The sequence below is a fragment of the Crotalus tigris genome, unplaced genomic scaffold (genome assembly GCF_016545835.1).
Source record: "Crotalus tigris isolate CLP2741 ecotype Arizona unplaced genomic scaffold, ASM1654583v1 scf7180000017543.2237141, whole genome shotgun sequence".
In the NCBI taxonomy this organism is placed as follows: Eukaryota; Metazoa; Chordata; class Lepidosauria; order Squamata; family Viperidae; genus Crotalus; species Crotalus tigris.
In genome coordinates this window covers 471076-491513 of record NW_024096463.1, presented here as the reverse complement: position 1 = coordinate 491513, position 20438 = coordinate 471076, and the positions used below count along the sequence as shown (strand labels likewise).

The 20438-nt window shown below is 41.4% G+C and overlaps 1 protein-coding gene across 6 annotated transcripts in view; it reads right to left on the bottom strand.

Annotated features, from left to right (window-relative positions):
* Positions 1–20438, bottom strand: part of CLCN4 (chloride voltage-gated channel 4) — a 78375-nt gene that overhangs the window by 9358 nt on the left and 48579 nt on the right. For 5 of the 6 annotated variants that reach the window (XM_039318997.1, XM_039319323.1, XM_039318919.1 and 2 more), the window contains 3 exons: positions 14300–14845; positions 5578–5764; positions 4828–5220 (listed from right to left, as the gene is read on the bottom strand). In XM_039318997.1, coding sequence (XP_039174931.1) covers positions 4828–5220; positions 5578–5764; positions 14300–14845 — 1126 coding nt within the window. The remainder of the gene's footprint in view (positions 1–4827; positions 5221–5577; positions 5765–14299; positions 14846–20438) is intronic. The other variant, XM_039319241.1, reaches the window with a different exon arrangement.

Here is a 20438-nt window from a genome sequence, read left to right as displayed (position 1 = left end):
TCCTGGGTAGCCAGGATGTGGTTGGCTGGAGCAGGATCTGATTCTAATAGCTGTAGAGGCAACCTACTAAGGCCGTCAGCATGCCCATTTCTTTATCCAGTTTGTGAACCAGACAATAGTCATAAGCAGATAGGAATATTGACCACTTCAATATTCTGGGAGAGATAATTTGGGGTGTCTGCTTGTTCGTAGTGAACAACCCCACAAGCAGCTTGTGGTCAGTGAAGACCGTGAAGTGGTGGCCATACAAAAAGTCATGAAACTTTTTTATGCCAGCCATAATGGCCAATGCCTCCCTATCTATTTGTGCTTAATTGCGTTCTGCAGCAGAAAGAGTCCTGGAGTAATAAGCTATAGGGACTTGTGTCCCTTCAACCCTAAGATGGCTTAACATAGCTCCGATCCATAAGGGGATGCATCACACGCGGTGCGGACTGGCAATTGCTCATTGAAATGAGCTAACATCGCATTTGAGGACAATGCTTTAAGTGCAGCAAAATTCCTCTCGTGGACACTTGTCCACTTCCATGGGGCCTGTTTGTCCAAGAGCCAGTGTAACGGCTCTGCCGCTGCAGCCTTGTGGGGAGGAAAGCACGGTAGAAATTAAGAAGTCCCAGGAAGGCCTGAAGCTCTCCCTTTGACTTGGGACTGGGTGCCTGCTGAATTGTTTTGAGCTTGAATTCAGCAGGATGAATGCCTTCAGCATCTATACAAAACCCCAGGAATTCTGTGGAAGTTACTCCAATTTTGCATTTCTCCTGTTTGAGCTTCAGCCCCACTTCGCAGAAATGCCGCAAAACAGCCCAGAGCCTATCAGCGAGGTTTTCGACTGATTCCCCAGCTATGAGGACATCATCAAAGTATGGGCATACAACTGGAATATTATGGAGCATGTGCTCCATCACGGTTTGAAAAATGCCAGGAACTACATTAACCCCAAACTGTAACCGTCGCACCTTGAAGGCTCCCCGGTGTGTTACAATAGTTTGGGCCTCCGCCGTGGCGTCGTCCACCAGCAGCTGCTGGTAGGCCTGTGCCAAATCTCATTTGGCGAAAATGCGACCTCCCTGTAGTGAAGCCAAGATGTGGCTGACTACAGGCACCAGATAGGAGTGCTGCTGGAGAGCTTTGTTTAGCATACATTTATAGTGGGCACAAATGTGAACTTCTCCGTTGGTCTTAAGTGGCGTGGCAATGGGAGTTTCCCATGGACTGCTGTCCACCGGCTCCAAAATGCCTTGCTGCAACAGTTTGTCCAGCTCTGCATTGATTCTCTGCTTCAAGGCAAAAGGCACCCGATGAGGCTTAATCCTAATCGGTGCTATCTTAGGGTCAAGTCGAAGGGAAATTGGAGGCCCTTTGTATGCCCCTAATTCTGAGCTGAAAACATCAGTGAACTCTTGACACACTGCCGAGAGGCTCAGCGTTTGCAAGCTATTTAACCCAGTCACTTGAATTCCCAAAGCATCAAACCAATCAAGTCCAATTAGGCTCGTGTGGTTGCCCTCAACAACTACGACATCCAAGGGACCCTCGAAGTTCCTGAATTGCACCCCAGTGTAGCCTCCCCCTTTATGTTTACCCAGGAATTTTGGAAGTCCGTTTACATGAGATTCGACGGCCTGAGCTTAACTTGTTTGCCGCTTCTACTGCAAATCTGCTGGAGTGTCGTTTGGGAGATTATCGATAGAGCTGAACCCATGTCCAACTCCATGTCAGAAGGAACCCCGTACAACTTGACTTTGAGGTGTAACTTTTCTTGAGTGGGCGATGGGCGCCTGTCCTACACACGCTCCTTCTACTCACACAAAAACCCACCTGGTTTTGACTGGGGACCCCAGTACCTTTCCGAGGCAACTCTTCTGATCCATGTTCTTTTCTGCGACCCAAACAAACGGTGGCAATGTGGCCTTGCTTGCCACATGCCTGGCAAGTTGCTGTGCGGAACCGGCAGTCGGCCCGTTTGTGATGGCCTCCGCACCTGATGCACCGAGGGAAGGAAACTACCTTGTCAGGTTGCCGTTGAGGCCTGCTATCCGGGGGTTGCTGCAACCGATCGACTTGGTGGTCTGATTCAGAATCTTCAACCCTCTCAACATCCTCGTGGTGGACGGCCTCCGAGCAAGGAGGGTTCTTGGAGAGCCATAAGGCCTTAACAGCTCTGCCGGCTGCTTCTTCAGCCGTTATCTCCCTCAATGCGTCTTGAAAGGAGACAGTCTCTTTAGAAAAGATCTTTTGTTGTAGTTCTCAGCTCCTTAGACCACAAACTAAGCAGCCCACAGCCTTTCTTCAAGATCTTTGAATTTGCATGGCCGTGCAGCTTGGCAAAGGGCAGCTATGAAATCGGCGGCAGACTCGCAGGGACGCTGGTCTCGTTGTTCAAAGGCTTGTCGCCAAGCGATGACCGAAAGCTTCGGCTCAAAATGTTCCTTCAGCATCTTTTTCAGTTCTGCGTATGCAATGGACTCAAGTGGCACTGGTGCAACCAAGTTCTCTGCAACGTTGAATGCTGCTTGACCGCAAACACACAACAGTATTGTGGCCTTCAGCCTGTCTTCATGAACTTGGTTAACACGTACGTAATTTTCAACCCTCGTGACGTAGGAGCTCCACCTCTCTGGATGAGCAACGTCGAATTCTGAGAGTCAACCTAACTTCGCCATGGTGAGTCTTTGGCGGCCTTTTCAATGCCTCGTGCTGCTCAGGCTTCCGTGGGACTTCCAGGGCTGGTCCTTGGAAGCACTCTCCTCCAGCGTTTTCATACTGGCAGGATAGAGTGAGCGGGGGGGTGTGTGGAACTCCGTTCTGACCAAGCGCTTGCTAGGCCTTTTCCCCGTAGAGACTCAGCTCTTCGAATTGCAGCAGCATGATCCCACCTTCGTCGCCAATGTTCTGTTTTCTGCTTGGTTCAGCATTGAAGAGGCAACAGTAGTGAACAGGTACTTCTTTATTGAAGGTCAAAACAGAAAACTAACAAGCATGGCTCTGCCCCTATTTATACATTCAGCTTTGGGTGGCATCAGCCAATGAATGTACCATATTCTCCCGCTCAAATGCATACTAATCAACCTTGCAGACAGCAAGTCTGGCTAGTAGGCCACATGGTCTGCTAACAGTCCTTGCACAGATCTCTGCAACTGTTCCATAAGTTTAACCAATACATTACACTATGTTAAACTTTCATTTTGGCCCAGTGATTGACAGAAGAGCCAGGTTTACATACCCTTCCTAAATATAAATTACTAAGGGTCCTCCAGATCTTGAGGGAAGGTTCATCAGTTAGGTCTCACCAGATGACACTGTTCAATAGAAAGGACTTGGAGCATACCCCTAATCATTTTAATTGAAAAATGCATACCATCATTTATCTTTAACCCTGTTTTGGTTTATTTTATCTTATATTCTGGGAAAGGTATACAAAAGCAATATCTTGTAGGGGCTCTGAAGCAACTTACAACGGAGTCTCACAAGCTTTCTTTCACCCAGTTCATCTGTTGGTTCACAAATAATTGCTTTCCAGACACAGACAAGCCTTTCAGAAGTCATATTTGCATATTGGGCAGTCCAGAAAATTGAATAAAGGAATAAAATCTTGTGAAAAAGAAAAATATTGTTGATAGTATTTGGATAAAACAACAAACTAATTAGTTTGAACATAGAAGGGAATCTGAGTTTAGGAAGGGATGCAAGTGGCAAAGGATTACAAAGTCTAATAGTAGCATATATAACATGAAACCATACTGTGGCTTGTTGTTGGCTTAGCACTATGATTATTGAATAGAATTAAATGTCATATTCTTGAAGCAATTGCCAAGGGGTAAACTTAATCAGCTTAAACCTTATTTTAGGAAAGTGCCTATTTGACTTTTAAATTATACTCTTCGTTAAGCTCAGTATTGATATATATCTTTCAGTTAATTGAAGCATATATTATCATTATATTGGCCTTTCTCTCTAATGAGTGTGCACAGCAATATCACAGCACAATTACTGCTGAATAATGTAGCTATTTCACTTTCCTTCTATTTTCAGTGTGTAGGAGTGCTAAAATCTCCAGAACGCTAATAGGCTTTAAAAAAATATCCTTTGTTCAAAAACAAAGGCTAACTAATGATATTTCTTGCTTGATGCTAATATTCAGAAGAGGCTTTCAGTGCAAGTTTTTCTCTCTCTCTCCCTTTGAACTATTTTCCATCAATCATGGAACTAAAATCAACTCTTAACCTCTGATAACAGAACCTTGTCAGTTTCTAATACATTGGCGCTGTACTGTATATGTCTCACTTAAACTCATCTTATAACAGCCATGAAATGAAAATTAGCAAATCCCAAGCTGCCATCATTCTCCAAGCAGCTTTCAAGCCTACATGTAATTTATTATATTTTATTTAAATTATTGACTTTTGCCCTGTCTTCTTATGGTAAATATGTCTAGTTTTGTAATTGCAGTGAGTTTGCTTTCATCTATCTTACCTTCCTCTATGCATCAATTTACTATAATTCTGCTTTAACTTTGAAAAGAATAAAAAAAAGAAGACAGAAGAGTTGTATAGACATTCAATCTATTTCTGAATATAATTGTTAATATATATTGCAATACTTCTTCCGTTACAAAAAGTAACAAGAAAGGAAACATTCTGTTATTCTTAAAAGAATCAAAATTTTCTAAAGGCTAATTTGCAAAGGGAAAATTAAATGCATAGATCTGAGAGGACATTGGGATCTTTTAAATTTAGAATACTGTTGCACACAATTCATTTCTTACCTAACTTTCTTCTAGGCCACCCATAAATCTAATCACCTCTACATGAAACAGATGCAACTCACTTATTGCAAGAATCAAGTCCCGTCTCTGTGCAAAGCCAATAAGGCGCTCTTTAGAAACCACCACTGGAAAACCATTGTAATCTGTTTCCTTGATTAATGTCTCCACATCTTCCACAGTCATGCTGTCTTGAGTCAAGACAGAAAGAGGAGGTTCTCCACGCCTGGGCCTCATAACATCAGTAGCCAGTGTTCTATGGGTAAATTCATCTTTTACATCCAGAAATGGATAGCCATTCAAATGGATATGTGCTTCGTAGATCCCTTCTTTGCCAAAAGCATCAGCAACCCACTTGCTAGTAACAGCTGCAGCCATAAGAGGCACAATATACTCTAGTCCTCCTGTTAATTCAAACATGATCACGACAAGTGAAACTGTCATTCTGGTAACTCCACCTGTCAAAATAAAAAAATTGTTGGGTAGGATTGTCATAGAAGATACCACTCTGAGTTTTTGCAACCTGACATGTGGTTTCATAAGTGGAATCAACTACAAAATGTTAACATTCTTCTATAAACCAAAACACAAAGGCAGCTCTGCAGTTGTACTGCATGATACCCAGGGGCATCGTTCATTGAATTAGTGTACAGCCTTGGTTTTTCTCATTCCTAAATGGATATGGTGCCTTCAGTCCAAGAAATCTTTAGGTACAATATTCATGACTTTTTAAACTGCAAAATTTAGGGGTATAAACAGATACTACACTATATCATACAGAACAACAATTGCAACAAAAGAATAATACATGGTACCTAAGCACGCAGCAGCTCCCACCATTGCATATAGTCCTGGAGTAACACAATCAGCTCCTGGTCTACACCAGTTTCTGAAGATGATCCAGTCGTGATGATGATAGGCCAACTGTTCCACACCAATTCCAACAATTCTACCAGCTATTGCTCCTACAGCCATGCTGGGTATAAAGAGTCCTGAAGGGATCTCAAATAACATAAAGTGAAGTTAAAACCAAATTATTACAAGCACAATTTAATACAGATAGTCCTTGACCTACAACAGTTCATTTAGTAACCGTTCAAAGTTACAATAGCACTAAAAAAGTGACATGACCATTTTTCATGCTTGCAGCATCTGCACAGTCACATGATCAAAATTTGGATGCTTGGCAACTGGTTCATATTTATGATGGCTGCAGTATCTTGGAGTCATGTGATCCCCTTTTGTGACCTTCTGATGAGCAAACTCAATGGGGAAACTATATTCACTTAACTACCGTGTTACTAACTTAACAACTGCAATGATTTACTTAACAATTGTGGCAAAAAGGTCGTAAAATGGGGCAAAACTACTTAAGAAATGTCTCATGTAACAACATACATTTTGGGCTCAATTGTGGTCATAAGTTGAGGACTACCTGTAGTACCTACGCTAATGGTGATTTCAAAGTTTACTTTAAATATAAATCTATTACATTTCTAGATTTAATAAATTATTTCAATGGCTACTGAAGTCTTCTTATTAAATGTTCTTGTTTCATTACTTCAGAAAACTCCATTATTTTTGTTCACTCAGAGACTTAACACCTTGCATTTCTTAATGCCTTGGCTATTTTCTAAGATAGGTGTCAGAACCCATTTCTATTTCATTTCTATCTATCTCCTGTGATCTAAAAACAAATCTCACTTTTCCCTGGGTTCTGCCATACTCCCAAGGGGGGGGGATATGCCTGCGGAGGTATTGTTTTTGCTTCCTCTATTCGCTACAATGTAAGCTTTTGCTTTGTTTATTGCCTGTGTCCACTGCCTGCTACAATGTAACAATTTGCTTCCTACACTGTATCTCTCTCTGAACTTTCTTCTCACTAACCTATCAGCTAGGAAAAGGGGGGGGGGAGAAATACAACCTCTGGAGCCTGGCTTATTTCTCCGGTCTCAAAAGGAGATGTGAAGAGCTGCTTGAACATTGTGCTACGACCAGAGCCGGACCGGTGTTATCTCCCTTTTCCCACAATGGACTTAACACCTGGGGATTGGGCGGTCTGAACTGTCCGGATGAACTGTGGGGTGGGGTTTGCTTGGGGACACATTAAAGTATCGATCTGTAAAGGAATCCCTCAGATCTTGTCTATTATGCCTGCTATCAACTACTTTTAATAAAAGTTCCTGTTGGAGGAAACTGTCTCCAAGAGTTCTGCTTTCTTAAGATGTGGATTGAAGTGGGTCCTTCAATTAGACAGGATCTGCAGTAATAGTCAACCTGGAAGGAAGACCCTTACCGGGGGACTTTGCAAAAACTACAATGTCGGATGTCGGGGCAGGAAATGAAGAACCCACCATGAAAGGAGAGCGCTCCCTCTGGCAGGGACCCTGCCAGTTGTTGGGATCCGAGACGTCATACTCCTCAGAAGAAGAAGTGGTGGACACGCGCAACCACAAACCTTGGTGGTCAATGGGCGTTGGCAAGAAAGGTGAGTGGGAAAAAGTATTGGGGAAAGTGACCCTGAGGTGGGGCAGCCACCAACCCGGATGGAAGCAAGAGATGGAGAAATCCCTTCACCTTAGTGAAGAGGAAGAAGGTCGTGTGCAGCACTCGAACTGGATCCTAGAGAAAGCTATTAACCTGATGAAGAGAACCCTCAGCTCTCTCGTGGAGGAGCACCCTGAATCCCGGGGTCACACCAACACCTTGGACTACAGCCGAAGAGACACTGAGGGGAAATTGGAAACTGTAGCCCCAGGGATCTCCGTGGAACAGCAGCTACTGTTTCAGCAGCACCCACTCCCCGCTGACCCACAGATGGCAATCAGGATGGGAGTCAATACCATCGGCAGCGAAGGCACCAATTCATCCAAAGATTCCCACCGCTGGACACGAAATTCAGGGGGGAGCCACCAAGCTTGGGATTCTTCCTAACCCAAGTCCTCAGCTACATGGAAGAATACGGACGGAACATCCCTAGCAACAAAATCCGTATCCGACCTGTATGATGCTTGCCTACCTCGAGGGGACCCATGCCAACTCGATGAATGGTATGTCCTAGCGGAGGAAGCAGAGATCAACCTACTGAAGAGGCACCGCCGAGGAAAACCATGGGGCCACTCGTCTCCTGAGCTGACACACGAGCCAACGAAACCACTGGCTATGGCCAAGAAGTCAACAGGCTTTTTCAAGTGCGGGAGAGAGGGGCATCGTGCCATAGAATGCTGCTTGAAAGCCCCTCAGCGCAACCCAGACCGATCACGGGTCAGGAAATTAGTGAAGTCCCCAGCCAAGCCAAGAGAACCCGCCATGAGGGCAACAGAGGCTGTGGAGTCCCCACCCCCTGCCAATCATGGGGAGGGAACTCTGGCCTACATCACAGGGGCGGTGAACACCTCAGATGGCAGCTCAGAGGGCGAACCCCTGATAAGTGGATGCATTGCACCCATCCTCAAGACAGTGACTATATTAGCCCCCCTCCATGCCCGAAGCTGTCAAAGTGAAAGCCTTAATAGACTCTGGCAGCACCCGTTGCCTCATTAGCTCGACGTTAGTGGGGAACTTGGGCATCCCGGTGAGGAGGCTGAAACAACCAATCTCATTTGGCCATTTAGATCGGTCCATAGCAGGGGGGGTGCCAGTTACCCTAGCCATTTTACCAGTCCACCTATCCTTGGGGAACCATGAGGAAGACATAACATTTGTACTGACCCCAGGCATGGAATGCCCAGTGATCCTGGGGCCAGAGTGGCTAAAGAAATGGAATCCGTGGGTAAATTGGAGGACAGCAGAACTCAATTTCCCAAAGGGGGATCGTGCAAATTTAAACCCCCAAGGAGCCCTACCAAATCCAGGAGCGGAGAAAGCATCGGTGGGAGAGGAAAAAGGGCAACCTGAAATACCGGAGGAATAACCAAGACCTTGCTGAAATTTTCAGTGAGGAGTGGGTGGATGAACTTCCCCCTCACCAAACCACAGATTGTGCCACAGAATTCAAGCCTGGGGCAAAACTCCCGAAACCCAGACTATACTCTATGAGCCCTAAAGAGAAGGAGGAAATGGAAAGATTCATAAATAAAATGAAAGGGGATTTATTAAAACTGCCAAGCCTAAGGTAGCTGCCCCAGTCCTCTTTAAAGAGAAGAAGGACAGCACTTTGTGCTTGTGCATGGATTACCGTGCCCTGAATGCAATCAGTGAAAATAACTTATACCCCCTACCCTTGATGAAGGACATGTTATCACACCTATCGAAAGGAAGAATTTTCACTAAATTAGACCTAAGGGAAGCATATTACCGCTTTAGGATTAAGGAAGGGGATGAATGGAAAACCGCATTTAATTGCCCAATGGGATGCTACCAATTCAAAGTTTTGCGTTTGGACTACAAGGGGACCCTGCAATATTTATGCAATTAATCAATGAGGTACTAAGGGAGCACCTATTTAAAGGGGTCCTGGTTTATCTAGACAACGTCCTTATCTTCACCAAATCCAAAGAGGAGCATGTCAACCTAGTCAGAATGGTTTTAAAGAAACTGCAAGCTGCCCACCTACATGCCAAATTATCGAAATGTGAATTCCACCAGGAAAGAATAGATTACCTGGGTTATTGCATATCCCCACAGGGCACTGAAATGGACCCTGAGAAGGTCAGGGCAGTACTAGAATGGGCACCACCTTGCACAAGGAAGCAATTGCAAAGTTTCCTGGGTTTCACAAACTTTTACCGCCAGTTCATCCCTTTGTTCACCCAAATAGCCCTGCCCCTCACGAACTTACTAAAAATGAAGGAAGAATCCTCAGTGAAACCCAGCCAGCCACTAAAATGGACAATGGAATGCCAAGCGGCATTCGAGGGGTTAAAGAGACTTTTTTCCGCTGAACCCATATTGAGGCACCCAGACACGGATAAACCTTTCGTAATACAAGTGATGTGGCAGTGGGGGCTGTACTGTTACAAGAAAACGACAAAAGGGTATTGCAACCATGCGCATTCACATCCAGGAAACTCACCAAAACAGAACAGCACTGGGCCGTGTGGGAAAAAGAGGCATACACTGTCAGATGGTCGTTACTGAAGTGGTGCCATTTCCTTGAAGGGAATAAAATCCCTTTTCAGGTCTGGATGGACCACAAAAACTTGGAAGCCGTAAAAACACCCAGGAAGCTCATTCCCAAGTAAGCCCGCTGGTCCCAGCATTTTCACCAATTCCACTTTACGCTCAAACACTTGCCGGGGTGGGGGAGAACTTCCTGGCAGATGTACTGTCTCGCATGCCCCAATATAACAGCACGCAAGCCACCGGTTCTAAACTCCTCATGCCTGAACCACAACTGGCAGCACCAGTAACCACCAGAGCTCAAGTTAAAATAAAGCTGCAGCTGGGTAGCCAAACTGGAATCAAATTCCGGAAAACTTTGGAAACAGATGAATGGTTCCAGAAAAATAGATACGTGTGCACAATCAAGAATGGACTGCCATGGGTAGGGGAGAAGTTATATATACCAACCACCCAGAGGGTCACTTTCATGCAGCTATGCCATCAGCATTTTGGATTTGTAAAAACATTACATTTAATTAAAAGGCAATTTTGGTGGCCGTCCATGAAAAAGGACATAGAAAGTTACATGGCCAGCTGCTAAGAGATTGCAAGGGAAATTGCCCGGACTGTTACAACCAGTGGCAAATCCCTCAGCCCCCTGGAAAGAAACATCCATGGATTTTATAGTGGAATTACCAGAAAGCAATGGAAACGCTGTCATCTGGGTGGTTATGGACCTGTTTTCCAAACAAGTACACTTTATCCTTGCCAAAAGATTCCCACCGCAAAAACCTTAGCGAAACTATTCGTGCAGCACATCTAAGGACTGTACGGGGCATCCCAAAGCATCATATCTGATAGAGGAGTGCAATTTACATCAGAATTTTGGAAGGAATTTTTATCCCTCTTAGGAATCACTCAGGGACTGTCATCTAATCATCATCCTCAATGCAATGGACAGACAGAATGTTCTAACTCAGTATTTGAGCAATACTTAAGATGCTTTATTAATTTCTAGCAAACAGATTGGACGGACCTACTCCCTTTTGCAGAAGTTGCTTACAATAACGCAGTCCACTCCAGCACAGGCTACACTCCCTTTCAAGTAGCTACCTGTCAAAGTTTCAACCCTATGCCAGAACTAATCCCAAATGAACCGGCAATCCCATCACTGAAAGAATAGATAGCACAATTACAAAATACCTGGACAGTAGTTAGGAAAGCCTTAGATGAAGCTAGGCAAGCATACAAAGCACAAATGGATAAAAAAAGAGTCAAACCCATACCATTCACTGTAGGAGAAATGGTATATTTGTCTACAAAATACCTAAAATCCCTACAGCACTGTAAAAAACGTGGCCCAAAATATATAGGACCTTTTCCAATTAAAAGAATCATAAACCCAGTAACAGTAGAATTAGAACTACCCCAAAACTCAGGCAAATACATCCAATTTTTCACTGCAGCTTGCTGAAACGAGAACAACAGTCACCTTTACGGCCAAAAATCACCACCACCACCTCCAATCATGGTTGAAGGAGAACAACACTTTGAGATAAAAGAAATCTTAGATTCTAGGAAGTATCACGAGGCAACTCAATAGCATGGAAACACCTTCCCTCACAAAATGAGTGGGTCCATAAACGGCATGTCAGAGCACCTGAACTGCTAAACAAGTTTCATACAGAATATCCCAACAAACTAGACTAACCTCTATACATGTTTTGTTTTCTCTACAGGTGAATCTCTCCTATTTTTAAGGGGGGCAGGATGTCAGAACCCATTTCTATTTCATTTCTATCTATCTCCTCTGATCTAAAAACAAATCTCACTTTTCCCTGGGTTCTGCCATACTCCCAAGGGGGAGGGGGATATGCCTGCGGGGTTATAGCTTTCGCTTCCTCTATTCGCTACAATGTAACCTTTTGCTTTCTTTATTGCCTCTGTGTCCGCTGTCCGCCTCTGTGTCCGCTGCCCACTACAATGTAACAATTTGCTTCCTACACTGTATCTCTCTCTGAACTTTCTTCTCCCTAACCTGTCAGCTAGGAAACGGGGGAGGGAAAGAAATACAACCTCCAGAGCCTGGCTTATTTCTCCAGTCTCAAAAGGAGGTGCGAAGAGCTGCTTGAACATCGTGCTACGACTGGAGCCGGACCGATGTTATCTCCCCTTTCCCTCGATGGACTTTATATCTGAGGATGGGTGGTTTGAACTGTCCTAATGAACTGTGGGGTGGGGTTTGCTTGGGGACATTTAAAGTATTGATCTGTAAAGGAATCCCTCAGATCCTGTCTATTATGCCTGCTATCAACTATTTTTAATAAAAGTTCCTATTGGAGGAAACCGTCTCCAAGAGTTCTGCTTTCTTAAGATATGGGATTGAAGTGGGTCCTTACAATAGGTATCAATTCTGCCATTCACAATAATTAATCAAGCAAAAGCAGAAAAGACAACATATGAAGGAATCATAGCATGAAAAAATAAACAATTTTAATTACTGCTATGATTCTCCCATCAGTGGTATTGCTAAAGAAATAAATACCAAATTGTTTTTGCACCATATTTTCTTAAAATTAATGTCAAGCAAGTTCTAATGGCCTTACAGACATTATTTTTCTTTCTCACTTGCTATTAAAAGTCAGTCACTACAGCAAGCAGGGACAACTATCATTTTGCTGTAGATGTGGGAAGCCATTAGTCCAAAATTGTTTGAAATCTCCAATAATTCTCTGATTTATTATCTTAACTACATTCTATAATTCATATTATCAATCTTGTACTTGACATTATCAAGGTAGTGCTTCTTCATTATATCACAAGGCATGTTTTGTCATTTTGATGAACATTGGATGATTGTGGAAGCCAGTGTGATCTGCAGATGAATTTATCATCAAACACTCAGTCTCAGTAACAACCTATTTAAACCATTTAGAACTAGCAAGTGGTCCAGCATTTCAAATAATCTGATAATATCTACACTGTTCTTCAAACATTTGTAATACTTGCCCTACAAATTTATGGAAGTTGTGGGTGACAAATTTGTTGAAAGGAAAATAAGGGCAAAAATAAAAAGCCCTAAAAATAAGTAGTAATAAATCATATGAAAAAGCATTTATTATAGCTGATGTGGTTCCCATCTTCAATAAAGGGGGGAAAACAGACCTTGGAAACTACAGACCAATAACCCTAACCCTAACCTTAACCTGGGAAGATACTGGAAAAGATAATCAAAAAACAGATCTGTGAACATCTAGAAACAAATAAAATTATAACTAATAGCCAGCATGGATTTGTTAAAAACAGATCGTGTGAAACTAATCTTATTTCATTATTTGACAAAGTGACTAAATTAGTAGATCAGCGAAATGCTGTGGACATAGTATACTTCAGCAAAGCATTTGACAAAGTAGACCACAACCTACTTCTTGGTAAGCTAGAAAAATGTGGGATAGACAACGTCACCACCAGATGGATTTGTACTGACTGACAAACCGTACTCAACGAGATGTCCTTAATGGTACTAAATCTATATGGAGGGAAGTAAGCAGTGGGGTAAAACAAGGTTCCATCTTAGGCCCAGTACTCTTCAATATCTTTATAAATGACTTAGATGAGGGAATAGAAGAGGAACTCATCAAATTTGCAAATGACACTAAGTTGGCAGAAATAGGCAACACCCCAGAAGACAACCTCAGGATCCAAAAAAAAATCTTGACAGACTTGAACAATGGACCCTATCCAACAAGATGAAATTTAATGTGGAGAAAAGCAAGGTTTTAATGTAGGCAAGAAAAACCAAAGGTATAGTACAGATTAGGCAAAATCTGGCTCAAAAACAGTAACTGTGACTTCCACCGAAAGAAGGGTCCCTGCAGATTCTCCACAATTTTAGGCTTAGAATGGTTTCTAAGCCAGAAGAAACTTCCCAGGGAAAGGGGAAGCTCTGGAAATCAACCCTTTTGCTCCCCTGAATAGCCAGATCCTCTTAGACTGCTTCTTGATGAAGAAGTAGTAACCGGGTGAGTCCTGGCTGGGGCGGGGCAACCATGCAAGTTCACTATGGAAGAACCAACTGTTCACTTGGACATTAAGGGTCCTTGAAGGTTCCTTCCAGCTCTATTCTGATTTAATGTAAACAATTTAGGTCTCTATTTTACATGGTATAAATAGATATACTTTTTAGTGCAATCTTCCCCTTAGTTTTACTTGGATAAGTAAAAGAATGAGCTCTGATGCACAGTGGTTAAAATGCAGTATTGCAGGCTAACTCTGTCCACAATCAGAGGTTGACTGAGCCTTCCATCCTTCCGAGGTCAGTAAAATGAGGACCCAGATTGTTGGGACAATATGTTGATATTGTAAACTGCCCAGAGAGTGTTGTAAAGCACTATGGAGCAGTATATGAGTAAGTGCTATTGCTGTATATTTATTCCAGTGTATCAGATCTTCGGTGATCACATTTCTTAAACTATGCTTGATTTTCCAACTTACCTTCATGCCAAAAGTGAATATGGTAATGATGATTTTAAAAACCAGAGCCAGAGCTAGCTGCCACATAGCCATGTATACTCCTGCACCAGCTGGTCTGTCGGGAATATCATCCACAGGTCTAGTCATATTGGGATCATTTATGTAGTCACAGAGCTGCGATGACTCCAAGGCTCCACAGTCATTGAAGAGTTCAGAGATAAGCTCACTGGTGCTCTTTCGTGTGTAAGGATTGGGATAGGCAATAATAGCAGTTATGGCAGTGACTGCAATGACCTCTATGACTGGATACTTTCCAAGTCTAGTAGTTTTACGCCTCCTGCACCATGCAATGTTGCATCGAATAAAAAGCGTCCCCCACAATCCTCCAAAAACTCCAAGCAAGATAAAGGGGAAAAGTTCAGCCATGTACCAAGGGGTGTGATATTCCACATAAAAAAGGACCAGGCGGCTGTTTCCAAATGGATTGATGGATCTCAGGGTAAAGGCTGCAACAAGTGCAGCAAAGAAAGATCTCCAGAGAGTCTTCAAGGGAAAATAATAACTCACCTAAGATAAAATAGAAGCCATTAGTAATTATCTCCAATTCTTTCAAAGGTTTTCCTTTGCAGATATTTGTGAAAGTGATGTATTATTGTGCATTGATAAAGATGCAGTCCATGGATAGGATTGTAGAAGGTTAAAAGCGATTAAAGATTACACTATCTTTGCAAATATTATTAGAATTACACAAGCACATTGCAGAGATAATTTAAACAAACAAACAAGCTACTTTCACATTTTCAGATGATACTAGGATCCCATAACCAGTGGTGGGATTTAGCTGGTTCGCACTGGTTTGGGAGAACTGGTAGCTAAATTTACCTGAATTTGGAGAACCTTCTGGCTTCTGGAAGTCCAGTCTAGGCCTCGGAGGCCTCCCAGGCCTAGAATGGGCCACGAGAAGTGCATGGATACCACTTCCATAAGTCCATTCTAGGCATTGGAGGCCCAGGCCTGCATCACATAATAGAACTGGTTGTTCAGGTATTTGAACCCCACCACTGCTCATAACTATTGCTATTAAAGTACCGTATTTTCCGGTGTATAAGACGACTTTCTAGAGCCTGAAAATCTTCTCAAAAGTCAGGGGTCGTCTTATACACAGGAATATACGGGTAGCTGTTCTCTGAATTTAAAACCAATCTGCCCCCTAGTGGCCAGCCCTATTTTTTTTACAGAAATAAGCACTGACAGGACAAAGCTTTCTAGCAGCAAAGGAGCTCCTATTGTGCTCATCTATAAACAGAAATTCAATATTGTACTGTATTTTCTGGCGTATAAGATGACTTTCTAAAGCCTGAAAATCTTCTCAAAAGTTGGGGGTCGTCTTATACGCCCAGTCGCCTTATACGCCGGAATATACGGTACCAAAGAATTCTACAGGTACAGCATATCCATTTTGTGAATAAGAGAATATAGGGTAAAAGCTTCACCCTATACTTATATTTCATCATACAATTTTATATAATTGTTTGTGTCTCCCAGTTTTTGCTAGTACCTCCTTAAAAATCGGTTTGATACAACTTGAAATTGACATGCACTTTCAATCTTACTATATGGTTCATGGATTACAAAAGACAATTGCCTCACTTCCGGTGGATCTGCGCGCACGATGGCGGCTACTTTGTAGCCGTCCTCCTGGGTAAGTGTTTGAATCACTATGAACAGCGGCCATCAGCTGTTCAGCGGTTCAAAATCCCCCTCCCGGGCAAAGGGGGAGGGAAGAGGGTTGTCTGAATAGTGGTAGAGCCACTCTCATGCACCCCCAAGGCTTTTTTGGGGGGGTGAGAGGAGTGCTCCCACGGAGGTTAGACTGTCTCCGCTTCCCAGCTGCTTTTGTCCCTAGGGACAAAACAAGCCGCTGCAACCACCTCTGTGATTAAAGTGATCTGGTGAGTTTTTTTTAGAGGCGGACAGAGCTGAGTAGAGGATTTAGCTTTTGCTTTCTTTGATTTTATTTGGATTTTAAGTTTAAAGATTTACTTTTACTTTTATATTCCCTCTTTTTATTTTTTTTCCTTTTGTTGAAAGGGAAAGTAAAATGGCGATCGGCAAGCCTTTCGTTTTTTTTTTTTTCCCCTTTGGGAAGGTAGAATGGTGATCGGCAGGCTTTTTGGTGTTTTTTTTATCCTTTTCCTTTTTTTTTAATGATTGGAACGGAATGTGGATTTGATTTTGATGTTGGGTTTGGATTTTAGAAGCATTATTATTTTTGTTTAACTTCTTTGTTTTGCTTTTTGTACTTTTAAAAAAATGGAATGGATTTTTTCTATTTAATTATTTTTTTCTTCTTCCCTTTTCTTTTTTTAACTCCTTTCTTTTTATTATAATGATCTCCTTTTGAAGGATTTTTTGATTTTTTGGAGTTAATCTCTCTTTTTCTTTTGTTTAATTTTTGTAATTTTTAAGAAGGAGTAAAGATTTTTTTTAAGATGGCTCCAAAGCGTCCAGTAATTCCTACAGCTCCTAAGGTGGTTTCTTCTTCGGTGTTATCATCAGTGCAACAACCTAAATCAATAGCTTCACCCTCTTCCTTGGTACAGCCAATAATTGTGAAGGATTTGCAAGATATGATGGGAAATGTTATATCTCAAATTAGGGCAGAAATGAAAGAGATTTTAGAGGAAAATAATAAGATTTTGAGGCAAGAGATAGTTTTGGCTCTAAAAGGAGTTGCCTCTGTTCTTGAAAAGCTGAACTCTCGTGTAGAAGAGGTAGAAGAAAAAGTGGAATTGATGGAGGGAAAATTTGAAAGCATGGAAAAAGAAATGGAAAATGAGATTCTTATGCTTCAATATAGACAAATGGAATATGCCTTAAGAATCTGAGGTTTGGGAGAGTCTGTGCAAGGAGATCTGAGAGAGATGGTTGCAAAAGACTTTGCTGTGATTTTGAATAAAGAAAAAGAGGAAATACTTAGTGAAATTGAAAAATTATTCAGAGTTAACTCTGTGGTGGCAGTGCAAAAGAATTTGCCAAGAGATGTGGTAATTTACTTTGGGAAAAGATCCCTGTGCAACAAAATTATACAAGCTTTTTATAAGAAGAGATTTCAAATTGCTTCACAAGATGTTACAATTCTAAAGGAGATCCCATCTAAAATTTTAAGAAGAAGAAAGGAGTTTGCTTTTTTAGCAGATGAACTTAAAAAGAGACGAATCTTGTTCAGATGGGATGTTCCGATTGGAATGGTGGTGAATTACCTGGGGATATGTTATAGACTTAATACTGTTTCTCAAGCAAAAGACTTTTATACTTCGGTCCTGGGGGTATGTTCATCGCCATCTATTAAGTTTAAAGCTTTGGAAGAAAAGAAGGTAGAATTGCAGTCTGAAGAGCCTATACTTATGAAAATTGGGAAACCTCAGTTTGAGGGGCCTCAACAAGTTGAGATGGAGGAGCAGAGGATAACCTGTGCAACATATAACTGTAAAGAAAAGGAGCAACAGAAGAAGGTTAAGGAAGCCTCACAACTATTGGTTTCTGAATCTGCGGGAGAAGTAGGATTTATAAATTTTTTGGAGCAACCTTTAAGGGTAGAATTGCAGTCTGAAGAGCCTATATTAATGAAAAATGGGAAATCTCAGTTTGAGGGGCCTCAACAAGTCGAGATGAAGGAGCAGAGGACAACTCGTGCAACATATAATCGTAAAGAAAAAGAGCAACAGAAGAAGGAGTTTAAGGAAGCCTCACAAGTATTGGCTCCTGAGTCTGTGGGAGAAGCAGGATTTATAAACTTTTTGGAGCTACCTTTAAGGGCAGATTTCAAAGCACTTCTTTCGAGATTTATGGATAAGAGAGACTGACAAGGATGGAGATCGAATGAAAATTCTAGATAAGAAGTTTAAGTTTAAGTACTTAGTTTAAGTATTCAAAAGAGTACTGAGTCTGTGGGAGAAGCAAGATTTACAAACTTTTTGGAGTTAGCTTTAAGGGCAGTTTTCAAAGCACTTCTTTTGAGGTTTATGGACAAGAGAGACTGATAAGGAATGTGTTTATTGTGGATGGAATTTGTTATTGGTAAAGATTTAAATGTGTATAAGGGAATTTTAATGGTTTATGGACAAGAGAGACTGATAAGGAATGTGTTTATTGTGGATGGAATTTGTTATTGGTAAAGATTTAAATGTGTATAAGGGAATTTTAATGTTTTAAGTAATGTTTAAATTTGAGTTTTGGAGGGAGTTTATAAAGAATGATGGATAATAACATAAGTATGATATGAAAAGGTTCAGAGTATATTATAATGTGTTTAATGATTGCAATTATTATTTATTAGAGAAGATAACCTATTTAATTTAATATATTTAGATTCGATGTTTATGGACAAGAGAGACTGATAAGGATTGTGTTTATAGTGGATGCAACTGGCTATTGGACAGAAGATTATGGAGACTGAATGAAAATTTTAGAATTGTGGATGGAATTTGTTATTGGTAAAGATTTAAATGTGTATAAGGGAATTTTAATGTTTTAAGTAATGTTTAAATTTGTGTTTTGGAGGGAGTTTATAAAGAATGATGGATAATAACATAAGTATGATATGAAAAGGTTCAGAGTATATTATAATGTGTTTAATGATTGGTTTTATTATTATTATTATTATTATTTATTATTTTTTTAAGAGAAGATAACTTGTTTAATTAAATGTACCTAGATTTGTTTAGGATTTATATGTCTTTTAAGTTTTTTTTTTGATAGGAGAGAAGATTATGGAGATTGAATGAAAATCTTAGATAAGAAGTTTAAGTTTAAGTATTTAGTTTAAGTATTCAAAGAGTATTTAGTTTTAATGGTATAATGAAGGTTTATATGTTTATTTTTGTGTTCTAGGATAAAGAAAGAGGGAGAGATTAGATTTTATATTGTAGGTATAGATATTCAAAGAAAGTAATGTTTAAATTTGTGTTTTGGAGGGAGTTTATACAGAATGATGGATAATAATATAAGTATGATACTAGAAAATGTTTAGAGTATATTATAATGTGTTTAATGATTGCAATTATTATTTTTTAGAGAAGATAACCTATTTAATTTAATGTATTTAGATTTGTTTAGGATTTATATGTGTTTTAAGTTTTTCTTTTCTTTTTCTGAAAAATTTTAATTAAGCCTGTACTCAGCTCTGGGAAGGTTGGGGGAGGGTTTGGGAGGTTTGGGGAGGTGGGGGAGGGTATGGAAGGGTGGGGGGGTTTGGGGAGGGGATTTGTTTTGTAAAATTTAAAAAACTTTCAATAAAAAAAAAAGGTCTGAGCCTGCATAAATCAACCTGTTGCTATTTGTGTACAAATACAGGTATGAAAAGGGAACTGATGAGGAATGAAATAGGATGAAAAGAACAGAGATGCAGAAAGGAAATTTGGTGACAGATGAAAAGAAGGGAGGGAGGAGAGTTGCGGAAAGAGGGATACATTTAAGATAATGGGGCATTCACAAAAGAGGGAATGTTATGGAGATAATTTTGCGAATGCTATGGAGATACAGCATGTTACAAGAATGGGAAAAAGCTATGTTGGATAGAAAGAGTAAAAAAAAAAGGATATACCGTAAATGCCGGCGTATAAGGCGACTTCCGCGAGCGCTGAAATCAGTGCCAAAGACAGGGATCGTCTTATACGCCGAGTCGTCTTATACGCCAGAAATACTGGTAGTTTCCAGCGTATAAGACGACGTTCTAGGAATGCGGCCCGGCTATAAAGACGGGGATCGTCTTATACGCCGGGTCGCCTTGTACGCCAGCATTTACGGTACATACTTAGTTGAGTAAACCAGACTGATGGAACAGAGAGAAAGCTTACTAGGGCCTCCGCTTTAGAACCGCAACATGTAAGGCTTCCAGTAGCACAGCTTAAAATGAAGTATTTCAGATTCGCATGACCCACCCACCCCTTTATCAGCAAATGGTACGGCCACTTCTTTGGAAGCCCAGCACAACCAGACGAGCGCTTTCCACACCAATAGGCAAAAAAAAAGGTCGAACAGGCCTCCACAGCCATGGATCTGGGCCATGGATCCAGACTCTGGAGGCTTGGAAAAGGCCACTGGGGAACGGCAAAATCACTCCGCGACCATGGATCCAAACTCCAGAGGCTTGGCAAAG